Source organism: Drosophila innubila (genome assembly GCF_004354385.1).
Source record: "Drosophila innubila isolate TH190305 chromosome 3L unlocalized genomic scaffold, UK_Dinn_1.0 0_D_3L, whole genome shotgun sequence".
NCBI classification, from domain to species: Eukaryota; Metazoa; Arthropoda; class Insecta; order Diptera; family Drosophilidae; genus Drosophila; species Drosophila innubila.
The window spans coordinates 21,475,216-21,491,664 of NW_022995376.1; the positions used below are offsets into that span (position 1 = coordinate 21,475,216).

The following is a 16,449-nucleotide window of genomic DNA, read 5'->3' on the forward strand; positions in this document are numbered from 1 at the left end:
ATTTAGATATATTTTCTTTCGAATTTCGAATTTTAAATTTTCATCAAAATTTTAGCTAATTTCAAAATTATTGCATGAACTAAAATAAAAAATTTCAAATTAACAGTAAACAGCTATCGGTAGGTAGACGATAGCTATCGATAGACGAAATCAATATGGCCCGATCGAGCTGCCACCCCAATTAAAACAAGCTGCCAGATCGGAAAATTTCTGTAGGGTGGCAGTCCCGATTTAAAAGACGCCACGCCGGGAAAACTAACGGTGCTTTTTGAACAGAACAGAAACGATTTCGGAAAAAATTTTAACAATTTATAACAATTCGACATTTCTTGATATGGCCGACGAAACAAAAAAGATCCCTTACATTTTGAATGGAGGTATATTTAAAATCAAAAGGCGGAAGGGCGACCGTGTAATCGTGGAATGCGTTTATTGTCCATCACAGCACCGGCTTCGCGGCAATCTGGCAAATGGCACAGGCAATTTCCACCAGCACATCAAAGTAGAGTACCCCCCACTCCCAAGTAGTACATGAAGATGAAATTAATCAATTATTGAATGTTTATTCCATCTTTGGCAGCGACGTCATCCATTTTTGATAGACAAAGTAACGAAAATGAAAAAGGACAAGAAAGAGAAAGTCGCGGCAGCGAAGATTGCAAAACGTAGACGCAAGTTAAGTTTCGATGATGATAAGTCGCAGGAAAGTAACCAACCACCACCGGTTTTATTTTGATTATACGAATTTATTTAATTGTTCAAAACGACAAAGTTGTAATTATATAATTGTTATATTGTAACATTTTCAATATTGTCCATATTTGTTTGCTCTATTTGGGGCTGCCACCCTACAGAATTTTCCGATCTGGCAGCATGTGCTATTTGGGGCTGCCAACCCTACAGAATTTTCCGATCTGGTCAACAGCTGTTCCACATTTGTACTGATGAAATTACATTAAATATTGTTGTTTAAATTGTAATCAATAATGTTAGACAAAGTTAAAAATGTCATTGTAGTGCTTTCGGGCAAAGGTGGCGTGGGCAAATCAACAGTTAGCACACAATTGGCCTTGGCATTGCGTGCAACAGGTCACAAGGTAAATAAATAAATTAATGTAAATAAATGTTAATTTACATGCTGTTGTTGATGTTATTAGGTTGGCCTGCTGGACATAGATCTATGCGGTCCCAGTGTGCCATATTTGCTAGGTCTCGAGAACAGCGATATTTACCAATGTGACGATGGCTGGGTGCCCATTTATACAGATGAGAGCAAAACACTTGCTGTCATGTCCATTGGATTTCTGCTGAAGAACCGCAGTGATCCAGTGATTTGGCGGGGACCCAAGAAAACAATGATGATCAGGCAGTTTCTAACGGACGTCAAATGGGAGGAGCTAGACTATCTAATCATCGACACCCCGCCCGGCACCTCAGATGAGCATATCACAGTCATGGAATGCATGCGAGAGGTTCCCTGCAACGGGGCGATTATTGTAACTACGCCGCAGGGTGTCGCTTTGGATGACGTGCGCAAAGAGATAACATTTTGCAAGAAGACGGGCATCAAGCTGCTGGGCATTGTCGAGAATATGAGCGGGTGAGTCAATGCAGCCAAGAAGCAGTAACTGATAAGCTCAATAAATAATGAGAGGTGCAGTTGGTGCTATTTAAATAGATGCCAAAACTGACTACCAAAAATATATGCATTTATTAAGGCACTTTAAAGCTTTAACTAAATTTTTTATGGTGATGATGCAATGCAAATTTTAGCTGCATGCTGAATAGCTTCGAAATCACCTTAATCTGCATAAAAGTTGTCCCTTGCCTACCACCACTTTAAGCTAGTATATTATTATTTCAAATATGAGCAGATCAGCAGAGCAACAACATTAGCTTAGCGACCCACTTAGTTATCGCAAAAACAAAGCTTTGAATGCACCTTAAACCGTCCAAGTCTGCAAGTTGTCTATAAAATCAATATAAAATAGTCGTTGCATAAAAACTGAGATGTAATGCTATGCATAATTTATGTTTTTAGTTCTCTAATTTAAGAAAATTATGTTTCAAGGAAAATTGTTTTTTTTGGTTATTTAAGTTTTGGTCCTAACAAAAGAGTTTTCTTTACCAATCTTAACTTACAAGTCTTATTACTTGTAGCATCAGAAAGTTTTAAATAAACAATAATAATAATCTTGTCAGGATCGAATTAAAATCACTAAAGATATGCTAATAATAACATGCTAAATTGATAATAAACAGGAGTTGATATTTTTCTAGGTGAATTTGCGTTTGCATTTTTCAACATTTCAATGCATATAAAGAAAGCTTTAAAAGCACCTTAAAGAGTTCAACGCTATTTAGCCTCTTTCAGCTAGTGAACTTTAAAGAAAATCCATGAAATTAAATAAAAATCTTAAACGATATGCACGCAAAAGATTGTTTTAAGCGGAATGCTGCAGGCTCACTATTGAGACACTTTAAGCTAGTGTCATTTTGCACATTAGGTGAAACTTTCTATTTGAATAAATGCTTTTCTTGTAGATTGTATTGAGTCATTCTTTGTTTACCTTCTAGATTAAGCCAATGCATCTATCTAGGCATATAAATACTTAATATTTTGAATCATACCTTTTCAATTAACAGCTTCGTTTGTCCACATTGCACGGAATGCACCAACATATTCTCCTCGAATGGCGGCGTGGAGTTGGCACAGCTGGCACAGGTGCCACATTTGGGCACATTGCCCATCGATCCACGTGTGGGCGTATTGGCTGGTACCACGGCTTCGGTGTTAAACGAGCTACCCGATTCGAGTACGGCGCAAGTATTGCGCGGTATTGTGCAACATTTAGATGCGCTGACGACGGCAGTGCCAACGCCTGCTTAAGCGTAAGTAGTCCCCCCCAGAAATAACCAGATATACAAATATATACAATACATGCATATATTTATATATATATTTGAGACGCAAGTTGTGTAGTAGATTTCGTTATCTTTTATTTCAGTTAACCAAAAAATGGGGCCAGGCGGCAACGATACTACTAAGAGCTTTGGTATTTCATTTCATTTTTTGTATATGTAAATATGTAATTAAAGTAGAAATAAAAAACGCTTCAAAAGGAATGTGTAATCAGTGCGGTGTAATTCCCTTTTCTTGTTTTTTTTCTTTTTCATATTTCTTTCTTTCGTTTGAGACAAGATTGTTGTGCGTGTATGTGTGTGTGTGTGTGGATGTATGTGTGTAAGCGATTTAAAGATGTATGTGTGTATAGATATTTTTATAGTATGGTTAAGTCTTGACTTACATAATTGCCAAATTCAAGTAAAGTTGGTTATTTACACGATGAATTCAATTCATGATCAATGTTGTTTAATTAATTAATAGCAATAAAAAGTGTAGAATTATTTATGAGATCTACACATGGTAATCTTCATGTATTCACTTCATCGTGTAAACGGCAAAATCAAGCACAATTCTTTCTTGAACTCAACTTAATACTATATTGTTTTACTTAATCGGTTAATTTTGTTTTGTTTTCGTTTTTTGTTTTGTTTTTTGTTGATTTTTTTTTAACTCAGTAGATGCCATATTATCACAATGCATAATCAAATAGATCGTTAAATAATACAAAATAATAATAAATAATTATAGATATATATTTTTGTTTTTGTTTTGTTTTTCTTTTTTCTTCATCTGCTTCTTCTGCCTTGTTTCGTTTATGATATCAATTGCAAAATTACAGATTCTGCTGGAGCATTGTCTTTAGGCGAGAGTTATCAATGAAATTAAAGTTTCGCTTAAATTTAGGAAAACTATACAAGATCGGATGTATTTGTATTCTCGCTCAGATTGCAATCCGAATGTGGCACCGAGCTGTACATCTTTTTACGGCGTTGAAAGATGAAGTTGAAAAGGATTATGATGATGATGATCACGATTATGATGACAACGACTGCTATCAACACATACATTATATCTGTCAGATTCGTTGTATGCGTTGCACCATTTGGACTGGCCATACGATAAGTGCTATCCTCTATAGGTAAATCACTATGCCAGCTGGTCGATTCCGGAGTGAGTGCTGACGGAGCTGAGGTGGACAATGCTTCCGGACGTTCGGTCGTTAAAGCTGAGGAGGAAGATGTGCTGGAAGTGGTGTAAGTGCTGCTGCTACTGATTTCCAATTCCGGATCATCCATGGCTGTCACTGTTGTTTCCTGTTCCACTTCATCGTTGAGAGTTGTGCTTGTAGCTGGCGCTGAGGTAGAACTAAGCAGATCCTCGGTTGTCTCCGTTTCCAGGCTATCTGTGTCGGTGTTGACAATCTCTGGAATCTCAATCTCAATTGATTTTTCAGTTGTTTCTTCAACTTCGGGCAGCTCTGTGGTCTCTGTGGTTTCTTCAAAGGATTCACTTGTGCTGCTAGAGATCGTTGAGGTGCCTTCCTTGACGTGCTTCTCTGTCGCACTCTCAATGATTTTCTGTGTTGTGGCACTGCTCTGCACCACAGCGGCTTCAGTGGTTGCATTTGCAGCTGTGGTTGGCGTGCCAGCCGTTGTGGAGCTGGATATTTCCTCCAGGCAAACGGGACAGCAGACATCGGGCAGTTTGACGGGATTCTTGCATTCAGCTGGCTTGCAAGAGGATTCCTGGCAGAGACTTTGTCCCTCACTGCAGACACATTTGACGCAACCGTGTCCCTGAAACCAGATATCGTCATTGAATTTAATCTCTTTGTCATCCGTCAGGCAATTACTGGGTGAACTCTCATCCGACTGATAGCAGATATCGATGCACGGTGGCTTACAGCTGTTGCACTTGGTGCACTTGTCCGGCCAATAGATTAAGGCGCTTTCCCCATCCTCACATTGCGGCTCCTTGCCGCATCTGTACTGCGTGCAACAATTGCCCGGCTGTCCATTGCCCTGGCTCAACTCGATGAGCACCTCATCTGCTTTACATTGGGGTCGCGTTGGGCATTTGTTGCAACGGCAACGTGGCATGCCACAACATTTCGACTGGAGATCACGTTTAGCCCTTGTGTCATGATTAATATCCAATGGATTCAATAGGATTCCAACGAATTCATCGATGCTGCTATCAGCTGGACATTCCGTCGCTTCCGGTTCCGGACATTTGAACCATTTGCATTCGTCTATATATGATTCAGAGTCTGCAATTAAAGAGGTCGCAAAAGCTTAATTAACACCTAAGTGACATGTTTCCAAATGATTGATAAGCTTGAGTAGCTCGCAAATTTCCAAAATTGTGGACTGCATGTGGATAATAAGTGGTTTGTATGCGTGTCTAAAAAATATATATAGATATATAAGTATAATAAAATTGACCCTGCTATAGCTTTGAGCTCTGTGGATCGCATGTGGATGGTAAGTGTCTTTGAATTCATAAAATGTGATTAAGCTTGATTAAAGTGTGAATATGAATATAGTTAGATGTAATAGACAAAATATATTTAAAAGTGGGATCAATGTGTGGATATTAAGTGGATGCTACAAAAAAATTTGCGTATATATCAATATTGTGTATTGACATTGATATTTATTATAGCTATAGAGTGATCTATGTAGCTCTGTGGATCGTATGTAGATGATAGGTTTTTCTGAATTCATATAATGTGTTTAAGCTTGATTGAAGTGTGAATATGAATAAAGTTAGATATAATAGACGGGTAATTAAATATATTTGCAATTGGGAATCATGTGTTAATGGTAATATATTTAAAATTGAGTACAATGTGTGGATGATAAGTGGATGCTACAATTAAATATGCGTGCATATCAATATGTGGTTATAAGTAGTTGGATATAATAGAGCTAGACAGGTGTTGAAATATTTTTTAAATGGGAGTAATGCATGGATGGTAAGTGGATGCTAAATGCGTTAGACTGATAAAATGTGTTTTTAAATTGAGTTAAGCTTAATTTAAGTCTGAATTGGTTAAAGGTCGTTAAAAAAAGGTAAAAGCTTAAATAAAGAAATTAGTTTGTGGATGATATTTTGTTGTTCAATGGCTTTGTTTGTTTATAGTCTTACAGCAGGAAATTGTATGCACATTGAAAACTTATCAGATGTGGTTTCTAGTTACATGTTAGATGTTGTGGATCGTATGTCAAACTTATGAGGAAATTAAGTCATTCTTAATATCAGAAGATGTTGGTTTTTGAACACTTCAATGACAATTTACTATCAACTGATTGTCTTAAACATCAGACCGTATTAATTAATCGCTCTTTAGGTAAATTTATAAAAATTGCAATTTGATTAGCCGCATATTGGGGACCAGTTGACCGATGCTAAAAAGATCGTGAATGGTTGGACAAGTGCCCAGGGACAGCCCCCGAAAAAAAAGAAATTGGGATACAAAGTACAAAGAGGCATACTCTCGTTTATTTATTGTTATTGATTTTTGACATTTTATCATTGAATTACCGAATGCTGGAGCGTGAGGGGAAAGATCGGGAGAAATGTGGAATGGCATTCAAGAACAATAACAAAACACAAAAGTAACAATAACAAAGTTATTTTTGTGTTTGATTTTTGTCAAGAATTTCTTTGCACCGATCAATCGAATGGAATCGAACCGATCGATCGATCGATCGAACCATAGATCTATTTTTTCATTGAGTCAATAATTTTCAATGTGGCATATCACGCTCTATTCTACGGATCGCTTCAATTTTATTATTATTATTAATATTATTGTTACTATTATCATTTGGCCTTTACAAAGTGCGTCGCATTTCATTACAAACTTTCCGAAATATTTTCAAGACTTTTGATTCGTTTTCTTTTTGTTGTTGATGCTGCTGTGGTTTTCTGTTTATGATAAATTGACGTCATATAACCGCATATAGGTGAAGCGCAGCGCATTCAATTGAACATAATTTAAAATAGATATAAGTTACGCTATCAGGCAAATATCATCTCTATACGTAGTATGTATGTATATGGGGCGACAATATATAAAATTGGCCTTTATACCCTTTGCTGAGTGTTATAATTTTTTGACTTTTGAAAGTGTCAGAAAACTGTATCGAAAATTACACACTGAACAATTTTAGTATCACAGTATAGCTATTGTGTGGTTGAAAAAATATGTAAAAAAAATTAATAAATGAAATCATTATAAGAAAAAAATTTTAAAAATTCTTTTTTTATTTCCTAAAATATTTTGCACGATTTGAAGATATTTTAAATTCTATTGATTCTATTAAAAATTTAAATGAAATGACAATTCCGTAGAAACAATTGGTCAAAAAATGAGTTATGGTACACAAAAGCCTAATGAATATATTTAATAATTATATTAACAAATTAGCTCAAAATCTGTTAGTTATGATATAAAGCTAGTACTTTAAACATTTGTAAGAGTATTAATTTGGTCGTTAGCATTCAGAAGATAACGGTTCATATGCTTGTGCTGTTCTATTGTGAATCGCATAGAAGGGCGTCACGATAGTTTGCGTGATCTGCGACAAAAAGTGGAATTCTAGGGCAGTCAGTAGTTATTATGATACGACTACACGTATGATCAAGAGATGGGAAGGGAGTAATGGAAAGAGGAGAATCAATCAAACTATAGATCTGCAGAATTTACAAAATTCATTCTGAAACGAATCGAAGCGCTGGAAAAGCGCTGTAAACGAATTAAATGTTGGCTCAGCGTAAAATAAAAGAACCAACCGAACAAAAAAAAAAAATTTTTTTAATAAATATAAAATCACTTTGGATGTGCTTTCTTTTCGCTTTTCTGCTATTCGCTTTTCAGTTCAGTTCAGTCTTTATTATTATTATTATTATTATTTGTTTCATATTGTTGGGTTTATTGACCCGATTGGTCAGCAGAAAAAAGGCAAGATACGCAGTTAAAACTGGCAAAATTAAAAAAAAAAAAAAAGAACTGGTAAATAGACACGTTCAAAGGTCTTTCAACACGATGCAAATTAACTAGGCACATATCCGTCTTCACAATTGGGTCGACTACTCTCATTAGCGGTTTGGTAGGTGGTATCTGAGATACGGGCTATACGGCGAATACCAGAAGTGCTAATTACGTCACTTTCTGACAATGTTGTTGTTGCTGTGAGAATTCACATATTTCATATTTCATGGTGTTTTTTCTCTCGTTTTTTTTTTTTTTTTGTTTTTTGATTGATCTACAGTCGAAGGTTGCATGCAAAAGTGCAATCTGTTTTCCAGTTTCCAGATGAAACAAGCGAGTCTACGTAAACTTCTAGCGTCATCGGCATTTTACGAAAATAAATAAATAAATTTTTATTTTAGTACAATTAGCTGGCAAGTTTGTTGACACGCCGTCCGTCGCCTCTGTCAGCCTCGTTGCTGCCGCCTGACATGCAAAATTACTTAAAGACTGAGCAACAAAATAAACTAAAAAAAAAAGAATGCTTAAAACATGAAGAGGAGGTCGCCGTCTCGTATCTTAACTACAACTTTGCGTTAAGGTCGAGAGGAGAAACAACCAGTAAACGTTTCCAGAGCCGTTACAGCAACTCACAGTCTGAAATAATTGAAGTTTCAGTCTCTTAACTTAACTTAGATCTAACTGCGCGTTTACACACTCCGAACATAAACCAAAACCAAAACCAAAACCGCAACCACAAACGCAACCCAACTCAAATTATGCTCAAAATTGTCTAAATATTGTGTTTTCCCGCCTGCCTCTTCAGAAAAACACGTCAATCACGTTCTGTAAATTTGTTCATAATTATTGTCGTATATCATTTGTCAGACTTTTGGGTATGCTTTAAAACAGACAAATTTGACAATGTTTGAAAATCGTCTATAATTTATGAATGCGCATAAACAGTTGATTGTATTTCAAATTAGAGAAAAGCTTCTCCTCACTTCACACAGCTTTTGCGCATTAACAAATTTATTGAGAGTAGAAACTTTGAGGTATATCAGCAAGTACTTGTGCAATATCTATCAAGCATTCGTTCTCAGCGGAGCTTTTACTAGCAAGTGAGCTTACGCTCTCAGGTGAACTTCCTTTCTTTTTTAAGCTTTTACCAATTGGGCAGCTGTTAACCTCTTGAGATATTATATTATTGTCAACTTATTGCATATATCGTTTTTAAAATAATTTTTTTTATAAATATGATCGTTTTTCTAACTAATTTGTGGTTTTTGGAGAATCGGAATCATAACGGTATTGTGAATTTCAGTTATTCAGTTTTCATTCTTTTTTTTTCGTGAAACTTCTACTTTATAACTATCAACCTGCCTATTTCAAATCTGCACAATTTTTTAAATTTCTACTCTCTTGAGTACTCTTAAATGAAATTTAATATTATTTTTCATTTCCATTTAATTTAAATGAAATTTTCAAATATAATTTTCCATTTTACTTAAATGAATCTTGGTGAACTGCACTAAGTTGACTTTAAATAAATAGGTAATTCTCATTATATCCTTAAAAGAGCCTTAACTTTATTTTTTTGTAAAATCATTTAAATTTTCTATTCTGCTTTGTGGAATATCCTTTTCCCAATTTAATAGTTTGACTCTCTAGTTATTCATTAAATGTGCTGCACAAATTTTTGTAAAATATCACCATATACCATATATAGTCGAGCTTCAACCTGTTCATCTATGATACCATATTGAGCTAAAATTACAGGGTATATGGAGTGCACTTGGCACACGCGATTCCCCTGAACTTAAGACTCTTCGATCAATCCCGCTTACGACTGTGATTTGTTTGTCTAAAGCGTTTCCACTTTCGCCACACTTACCCACTAATGATATGGCAAACAAACTGATTATAAAATCCCCCTTCAACATTAGACTATGTGTGCATGTGTGTGTGTGTATGTATTTGTATATGATTGATCAATCACCTTTATGGAATGTAAGGGTTGCTTGAAGTGAATATTTGTAGTTTGTAGACTCGTATCTACATATATACATATTTTTTAGATATTGTCCCTGACTTCGGAGTAGCTTTTATCTAATTCTATCCATAGCACTCGATGTGTGAAGCCCACACACCTAACTGAACGTGTGTTTGTGTGTGTGTGCGAGTGTGTGTACTTAAGGTTTATATGCGCAATTCGCTGGAAATTGCGTAAACAAAACATTTTTCATCATCATATCAAGAAAGCTTATCTTAATTATAGATCAATTATAATACATATATATGGTCGTACATCTGTACATAAATCGTATAAAGCTGCGACTAGTAGCCGAGACCCCCAAAAAGTGTTATTAATTATGCGTCAAAACAAACGCTACCTTATATAGAGTTCGAGAAAGAGAGAGATATAGGAGGGAAAAATACGAAAGAGAGAGGGAGAGTGAAAGAGAACGGCGACTAATCGGGGGAATATCTATCGCATTCAGTATGCCGGCAGCGTTTGTTCTGAACTTTGGACTACTCGTGGTAATTATTGTTGTGATATTATTTTTATTTGTGCTCAAATTGCAACAATTACAAATTAAATTATTAGCCAAAAGCGTCTGGTTAATGCACGTAAATGTGTTATGTGATATCTCTGAACAGATGTCGTTAATATCTGTTTATAATACATTTATATTTTTATTGTTATTTTGAATGGGCTTAAGCTGGAAGATATAAACATACTTATATCAATTATGGATATATATTGAACATATATGTATGCATGCAGGCAACTCATTAATATGCATGACTGTGCTGTGATTTCGAACTCGATTTTGCTTAAGTTCTTGATACAATCTATATAAATGTGTATTTTTGATCGATGTGTGGGCGTTGACCTTTAAATGACTTTATGAGATGCACTAAAAGCATCATAATTAAGGGTAGATAAAGGGCTTGTTAAAAGAATATTCCTCTCTTGACTGATATTGTTAATGCAGAGTTTATATTTAAAACACTCCTACTTCATTTATGACTATCTTGTTCATCTGTAACTCTGAAACTATAAAAGTTATTGCTAATAATTTTGGTATATTTATAGACATGACATAGTATTATACTCAAGTCAGTTATAAAGAATCTTTGGAGTATTGAAAAGGCCGCTGACTAAAATTACGAATTACTACTTGAAAATTGCTTATCAATTTTTGAATATAACACTAGTTTTTTAGATTTCTGATCTTGAAAACTTGTAAAAAGAAAACACATATATTTTGAATAAAGTATCACAATACTTATATAATAAATAATTATTTTTATAATGCGAGTAATTTTTAAGTCCATGATATTGACTTAATTGTTCCATTTATGTTTTGTCTTAGTTGTTTTATTTTTTTCAAGTTTTCAGTTCCTGTCTCAACGCATATTAACTGTGTTAATAGTTTGTCATTTCAACAATTAATTAAATCACACAGCAAACGATTAAAGAGAATTTGCTCCACTTAATGACAGACATTAATTATATACGAATGGACATATATACATACATACGCAAGCGTATGTCATATATATGTATATATATATGTATAAAGCATGAACATTGCCAGATATCTGACATGTGTGAGCTCAGCTTTATAAACGATTCATTTCATTTTTGCTCAAAACTGTAAAAGATATCTAACGCACATGTAATCGATGCTTTTGAAATGAGCGCAACGCGAGCGACACACATTTAGGATACCCTGTAAACTAATAATTTAATTGAGTTGGGGATTTTAAAGTAAGAAACCCAAGTGAATATGGGTAGAATTATTGACTTATGGGGTATTTTAAAGCCCTAAATTTCGTATTTGTTGTACAGCCATACTTGCCAAATATAGAATGGGATAACTATTACAAAAGTATTATGGCTAGTTTATAGGATAGTTCTCCTAGTTAGTTATCCTAACTTTTGACAAATTCTCTACTAAATAGCTCAATGTTGTGAAATACCCAAACTTAGTCTCCACAAGTTCACAGCTCAAATACTATTTACTGCAGTGCAAAAATCGAGTTTTCAATAAATTTGCAGCTCGCATTGAGTTGTTTTTGCGTGTCCACCTCCGCGCAGATGTTTTTGCACTTAATCTGTATTGTTTTTCCGGCCCACATGCCGGACATTAAGTGCCCTGGCAACACAAAATGTTTTGGGCCGTTCCAATTGACCGAGGCAGACGACGGGTAATACACTTAATCGAAAATGTGTCTGGAAATGACGCATCTCATGAATAATTATGTGCTACCTTACTATTTCTCTTCTCCTCTCTCTTTGTCACTATTCTTAGCTGGAATTCTAAACTAAACTCTAGGCTAAAATACTGAAAAGACGAATGACTAATGCATTTGGCATGCGCCTGTGAAACTCAATTCACAAGTGATAAGAGAATTTGTTTTGATATACAAACTTATACATAAGAAGGTCAATAGCAAATTAGTTAACTGCATTTGCTATTGCCATAGATTAAAGGCTAATACCAAGGTGAATAAACCGTATTAATTAAGAAATGACGTAGTGGCCCGATATCAACTTGGACAGTCCACTGTTATCAACGTAATCAACAACAACACCACACATTTTTATGATGCTTATAAAGAGTCTGAGTTCCCAATTTTATAACTTGTTCCCAGGTCTCTCTTTCTCTTTTCTTACGTATTGATCAAGTTGCATAGTGAATGTACTTAATCAAATTATTTTTAGAGCTTACGTTTAATTCTGATTCATCAATTGTGTTATTATTCAGATAAAGGAGCTCAACACAATTGTTGATCTTAATAGTCTTAAATTAAATATTATATTACTATGCTTAAAATTATATATATTTTTTTTTTGATAAACTGCCTATGCAAATATAATTATTTTCCTGGGGTTGCTTTTCAATCTCCAACATATTTCATTTACTCTCCTAAGATCTCGTTGGAAAATAAAACTAGAGTTGCGAAATTTATAGAAAAAACAGCGTACTTTTTTTTTAACGTTATTTTGGTATGGAGCTTTCATTCCGCGGTCGTTTCGCTTTCATTGTAACTAGCCCTTAACTCTGTAAAATTCTTGTATGCATAACATAATTTTTTTTAACTATTATAGAAAATTAGAAAATATCTGCGCAGTATACGCAATCGACTTTGCTTTAATTTTGCAGATAATCCCCACTGTTTGTAGTACTTCAAGTAATTGATAAAAAACAATCTAAGAAGTGCTTATACAAGTGCAATGAATGTATGCATGTGTTTGTGTGTACTTGAAGTGTGTGAATGGAATTTGCGGAATGTTTAAAAGGCATGCGGATCTGCACATTATGAGCTATCTATCCATCGACATCTATCTATCTTTCTGGCCAATATGAGTTCTCAAGGCACTTGAATCATACACATACGTAGTCTGTGTAGAATTCCTAATAGAAGAGGAGAAATACGAGGCATTTCATGAAGGTCAAATCAAGTGCAAAGTCCAAGTTGAGATTGTCATTTGTAAAGTTGCTTATCAACAGTGAAATGCAGTTCGTAGAAAGAGTTGGTGACTCTGTTCTCATTTAAGTTTTTTTTTATTTATACCAAACTAAAAAGCCAAAAGCAAAACGAATGAATTTTTATTTTGACGCTGTGGAATGTTGTTTAGATTCGTTTTTTTTTTTATCTTGGAGTTATCTCAAGCGCGTCTAACTAAGTCGCGGGTGGTTGTTGTTGTTGTTTTATTAACATTTGCGCCCTGTATTGTGTTTGCAAAATAGAAAGAATGAAAATGTTTAGCTAACACATTCCTATGCGTTTTATCACCAACAACAGATACAGATACGCTGAGATACAAATACAGATTCAGATACAACAATTGCACTTGCGAGATTGTCGACTGATTAAAAAAAAAATAGATGACATTGTCTTATGTGCATACATAATACCCTAAAAAAATAGCTTTATGGTATCTAACAAGCAGACTCAAAAGTGAGTTTAGCAAATTATATAAATGTTTACGTTTATATTTATCTATAAATAACTATGACTGTTATTAAAATTATTTAGCGTATTATACCTTCGATCTACCCATTGTATCTATACATATTGATCTCAATTTTTTCTTTCTTTTTGAGACCTTTCGCTTTTGGCTATGCTCTTTGTGTGTCTGTCAGATTTGTCTAAATTTAACTCGTTCAGCTGTCACTTTTACCTGGTTTTTTTTAGCCTTAACTTATTCGTGGCTAATTGTGGCATATTTTGACCTTGTTGTGCCCACGAAAACCACGAAACCACTCATTTACTAACACACACAAATACACACACTCTCTCTAATGTCAGTTGAAGTCGCGCTCGAGTTGACTATGCAAATTGTCAACACTAAATCGAAGTTTGTTTAGGCCTAAAGCTAGAGGGCTAACAGAAACTATCAGGTAGCTCTATGACTCCCCCTAGACGAAAGTTGTTTTTGGGGGTTGCTTATGCAAATTCAGTATTATTTTGGCCTTGATACTGGTAGTATAACACAACTGTTCACTTTCTTTCTATGACTACCTCTTTCTCATAGTATTTTATTCTCTCCATATTTCCCTCTCTATCCGTTATTGATTGGTGTTTTGTGGTGTTGTATACAAGTTTATTACTGGACTCGAACTACATTTTTTGGTGCCGACTCCATTAACGGAAGTAATTTGTTGCTGTTTTTATAGTTAATTAATTGTTGGGGATATTTTATCTCCATTTTAATCAGGAATAACTATAAATATGTGTTTCTTATGTAAATGCATTCATTTTATAATTTTTTTTCGATGAATATACAGTTTTTTCTTGAGTTAGGTTAGTTTAGGATAAAAATGGTAGTATAAATTCATCACCCTCTGATAATAGAATCAAAGTTTTATTTTATCATTCCCACGCGATGCTGGATTCTACGAAACTTCGACCTTATCTCACATTGTTTTGGTTTATGACTCGCGGATATCTAAGGAATTTTGTCCGTTTTGACTAATAATATTATCTTAAAGTGCTGTTCGACAATTTTTTATTATTGCTTGGTCGTATAAAACTATCACTTATTTTCATGCAAAAAATATCATAAAATCTTTTTTCATAATTTTTTTTTTCGTATATTTCCTTAGCTAATCAAAATTATGTTTACATTGTACTTTAATTCAACCATTATTAAAAAAAAAATTTTGTAAAATAATTCAGAGCATTGATTTTTACTTTTTATAATAATACATTTCGATTACTAATCAAATTGTTCTTTATTTTACACCCAATTCAAGTTCAAACAAACTTTTCTCGTTAATAATGACCTTACTTAATACAAATGTTGCTTGTTATTTCCGTAGTCTTTGCTCGTATTTTTAGTATCAATTTATTATTGTTTAGCTAATCGATTAGTTGGTGGAATATTAAAATTTCCATTATTTTATCTGGCAATAAACAATTATTCGAACGCCTCACAATTGCTCAATTAATTTGGCAGTCGTTGTTTCTGCTTTCATCGATGGGCGGCGAACTCTTTCAATGCCTTTGTTGGGATCGGCGCTCTATTAGTTGTATAAGTAATTGGGTTACCTCAAAAAGCACCTCCCATGACAAGCGAACACGTAATAGGCAAAGCCCCTTCACTCCCTTTTTGGTCTATCTCGTTCGCTGGGCACAAGGGCAACCTCTCGCCCAAAGTACAAATAAACAAATTGAATCAACAAAAATATACCCATACACGCTATGGAAATTATCAATGAAATTGTTTCAAAAACCCACAAAAACAAAAGCCGCAAAATCAAAACAACAAAATATACACAAATTAAAACACAAAAAAAAAAAAAGAAAACAACAACAAAACATGTGTTTGTAGAAAAGAAATAATAAAAGAGAAGAAAATAACAACGACAAATATAAACAAAAACAAACGCAATGGGGATACGATCTCTATAAATGTATATGTATCTCTATAGATACATAGTATGCCACCTTATAAATAACGTAGAATAGTTCTTGACGTCACTATAATAATGTCGAGCATGTGACGTCGTTTTGCTATTTTTACATTTTTTTTGGGAATCTCGAGAATCTCAATATCTTTCGCGTAATAAGGTCGCATATACAAATATTTTTTGGCAGATTGCTATGGGCGCTATTAAAGCCATAAAAAAAAGCTTGAAATGGCAGCGAAATAAAGAAAAACGGATCAACAAAAGATCATTAAGCGTCGATGAGTCACTTGATGAGTTTATAAATGAGTTCATTTGTTGGATTGAACTGCTTATTTTATGGCCAAAACATACTGAAACAAAAATGAAGCAAAATTTCTCTCTTATCTATTTTTAAAAAATCCGCATGAGTTAATGCGTCGTATGTTCCACATATTTTGAAATACATAATGATTCTCGGAACTCACCTGACAATGCTGCTGGTGATGATCCGCCTTCGCATCCAGCTCCAATCAGTAAAAAACCCACACACAAAATTTGTAGACCCAAAATCTGTGCCATGCTGTGATAACTTTTTAAACGACAAAACTTATCGATTTATCGCTCTTGTATGTAAGTATTATTATACTATATCA

At 34.4% G+C, this 16,449-nt stretch overlaps 2 protein-coding genes across 3 annotated transcripts; one reads left to right on the forward strand and one right to left on the reverse strand.

The window, feature by feature from the left end:
• The first annotated feature begins 930 nt into the window (after positions 1 to 930).
• LOC117786492 (cytosolic Fe-S cluster assembly factor NUBP2 homolog) lies at positions 931 to 3,133 on the forward strand. 2 transcript variants are annotated; one of them, XM_034624788.1, is made up of 4 exons: positions 936 to 1,097; positions 1,158 to 1,600; positions 2,647 to 2,892; positions 3,009 to 3,133. In XM_034624788.1, exons 1-3 carry the CDS (start codon positions 987 to 989, stop codon positions 2,888 to 2,890), a joined length of 798 nt encoding a protein of 265 aa, XP_034480679.1. In that variant the 5' UTR covers positions 936 to 986; the 3' UTR covers positions 2,891 to 2,892; positions 3,009 to 3,133. The 2 variants fall into 2 exon arrangements, with proteins under 2 accessions (XP_034480680.1, XP_034480679.1); XM_034624789.1 differs by lacking the exon at positions 3,009 to 3,133 and having other exon boundaries at positions 931 to 1,097; positions 2,647 to 2,896.
• LOC117786491 (mucin-5AC) lies at positions 2,976 to 16,407 on the reverse strand. The gene is made up of 2 exons (XM_034624786.1): positions 16,282 to 16,407; positions 2,976 to 5,177 (listed from the first exon to the last, which is right to left on the reverse strand). The coding sequence occupies exons 1-2, from the start codon at positions 16,373 to 16,375 to the stop codon at positions 3,817 to 3,819; spliced, it is 1,455 nt and encodes a 484-aa protein (XP_034480677.1). The 5' UTR covers positions 16,376 to 16,407; the 3' UTR covers positions 2,976 to 3,816.
• Positions 16,408 to 16,449: the final 42 nt, after the last annotated feature.